Source organism: Acanthamoeba castellanii, assembly GCF_000313135.1.
Source record: "Acanthamoeba castellanii str. Neff unplaced genomic scaffold scf7180000084766, whole genome shotgun sequence".
NCBI classification, from domain to species: Eukaryota; Discosea; order Longamoebia; family Acanthamoebidae; genus Acanthamoeba; species Acanthamoeba castellanii.
In genome coordinates, this window is record NW_004457445.1 from 1 (window position 1) to 1,987 (window position 1,987).

The 1,987-nt window shown below is 56.1% G+C and overlaps 2 protein-coding genes across 2 annotated transcripts; one reads left to right on the forward strand and one right to left on the reverse strand.

The window, feature by feature from the left end:
- Positions 1-574: 574 nt before the first annotated feature.
- Positions 575-974, forward strand: ACA1_247940 (uncharacterized protein; the record flags this gene model as incomplete). Its single annotated transcript, XM_004339785.1, has 2 exons — positions 575-840; positions 908-974. The coding sequence occupies 2 exons, from the start codon at positions 575-577 to the stop codon at positions 972-974; spliced, it is 333 nt and encodes a 110-aa protein (XP_004339833.1).
- Positions 975-1,460: 486 nt separating this feature from the next.
- ACA1_247950 (uncharacterized protein) lies at positions 1,461-1,947 on the reverse strand (the record flags this gene model as incomplete). The annotated part of the gene is made up of 3 exons (XM_004339786.1): positions 1,461-1,669; positions 1,750-1,860; positions 1,938-1,947. The coding sequence occupies 3 exons, from the start codon at positions 1,945-1,947 to the stop codon at positions 1,461-1,463; spliced, it is 330 nt and encodes a 109-aa protein (XP_004339834.1).
- Between the last annotated feature and the right edge of the window lie 40 nt (positions 1,948-1,987).

Genomic DNA, 1,987 nt, shown 5'->3' on the forward strand with positions numbered 1-1,987 from the left:
CACCGGCGCCCAGCGGCTGACACCTTTGCTTGGTGCGCATTATCAGATGACGCGAGTGCGCGCGGAGCTGCTGAAGCACTTGGAGAAGACGTTCGCGTGAGTTGGGTCCACGTTAGCCCACGCTAGGAAGTGTGCAACAACAACTAAAACAAACAGTTGACCAACCCAAACAGAGCACCCGTAGCCCGGCGCTATTGAGAGTGACCGGAGGTGTACTCGAGAGTCTCTTCCTAATACGTTGCCCTCGGGTTCGCTTAAAAAGCAGCTAGGACCTCAAATGGTGGTTGCAGGTGTAGTCCTGTTCAGCGCAACCGATAGCCTCTCCCAGCTCCTTTGTAGGCTTCCTATCGACCAATCAGCGCGCGTAGCCTGGAGGCCTTGGCCAATCACAAGCCGGCATGTCCAGGTTGCCAGGGGCACTGCCAAGCCTCGTGTCAAGGGTGAGAATATAAGAAAGAGGAGCGAGAGAACCACAAAGCACCACCAACCCAACACACGAACAACCCACCTTGACCTTGGCATGCTTGTGGCACGACCGACCACTCAGCACCACCTGTTCCCCGTGCGGACCATGATGAAGGACCAGCGCGGACCACGCGACGAGCACCACTGCGGCCTGCACCACCGCGGCTTCACACATCACGAGTTGATGATGCAGGAAGCAGACCATCGGCCTCGCTCCAAGTCCGCCATGACCACTTCGAACACGACCTCCTCTCAATGCATATGCCAGGAGGAGGAACTGGAGAGAGCGAAGTGGAGAGAGCTCAACGAGCTGTTGGAGCACTACATCAACTCTGGTCGCATGACTGGCCCCTGGCGAGAGCATTGGACCCACACGTACGCCCTCCCCCCTCTACTCCCCGCAGGTGTCACAGAAAGATGTTTGGCTGATGCACACACGCAGGTGGACTGTGGACGGTAACGCCATGCGCTTGTCCACCATGTCGCCCATCCCTGAAGAAGGCGAATGAGTTCCACCTCATTCACCACCTACTCCCACGTGGAGTTCCTGTACATGCCTGTAGAGCCGTTTTTTATCATTTATTTATTTGTTTATTTTTTTGTGCAATGTAATGTTCACTATCAACAATGTAGAGACGTTGAAGGGATGTATGTACACATTCCTTCTCTACCCTCTCGCTGCTCGGTCGCGAGGGACTTGCTATGTACAGAGATCGGTCGTCCATCGCGCCAAAAGGCCTCGAGACAGCCCTCCCGGCCGGGTCTGTCTCCCCAACCGCCCACACACGATCCACCTCCCACCATCTTCATCTTCCTATTCATCCCCTTCACCTCCTGAATACAGACACGACAATAAATACAGACACGCACACTCCACAAATGATCTCCTCCCACACCTGACCACCTGCACCAGCAGCGGCTAGACGGAGGAGAGTTGATATGTGGAGAGGAATGCAGTGTGTACCTATGGTCGAAGGGTCTCTCCGCCGACTCTCTCAGAAGGACCCGTCGAGCACGAACGAGCGGAAGAGAAGGGCGAAGGCGATGACGGCGACGAACTTCCAGTGATGGAGGTTGGCGTAGAGCACTCGGTAGAGCGTGTGGGCGGCGATGATGTGCAGCTTCACGCCGAACGCGATCATGCACGACGCGGCAGCTGCAGCTCCTACCCGCAACAGGAACGCCAGCAGCTGGGCCAGTTTGCCTGCTCGCATTGCGATCAACGCGATGAGAGGGACATGCTGCTGAACGTTACGGGTAAGAGGGGCAAGGGCACATGTGTACCGTTGCCGCTGGCAGCCTTGAAGCAGGACGTCCAGAAGGCGAGGAACTCCTCGGACCTGAGGGAGAGGTCGTACCAGTACCGCTTCTTCGAATCTCGCAGCGTTTCGAAGGCTGAAGATGGAGGCTGATGAGAAGATGCTTGCCTTCAAACGGCTGGGTACAGCACAAGGAGGTTGCGAGATAAGAACCTTCTGTCATTTCAATAAACTTGCGGTGGCCTTGAGACGGCTTTCCTCAT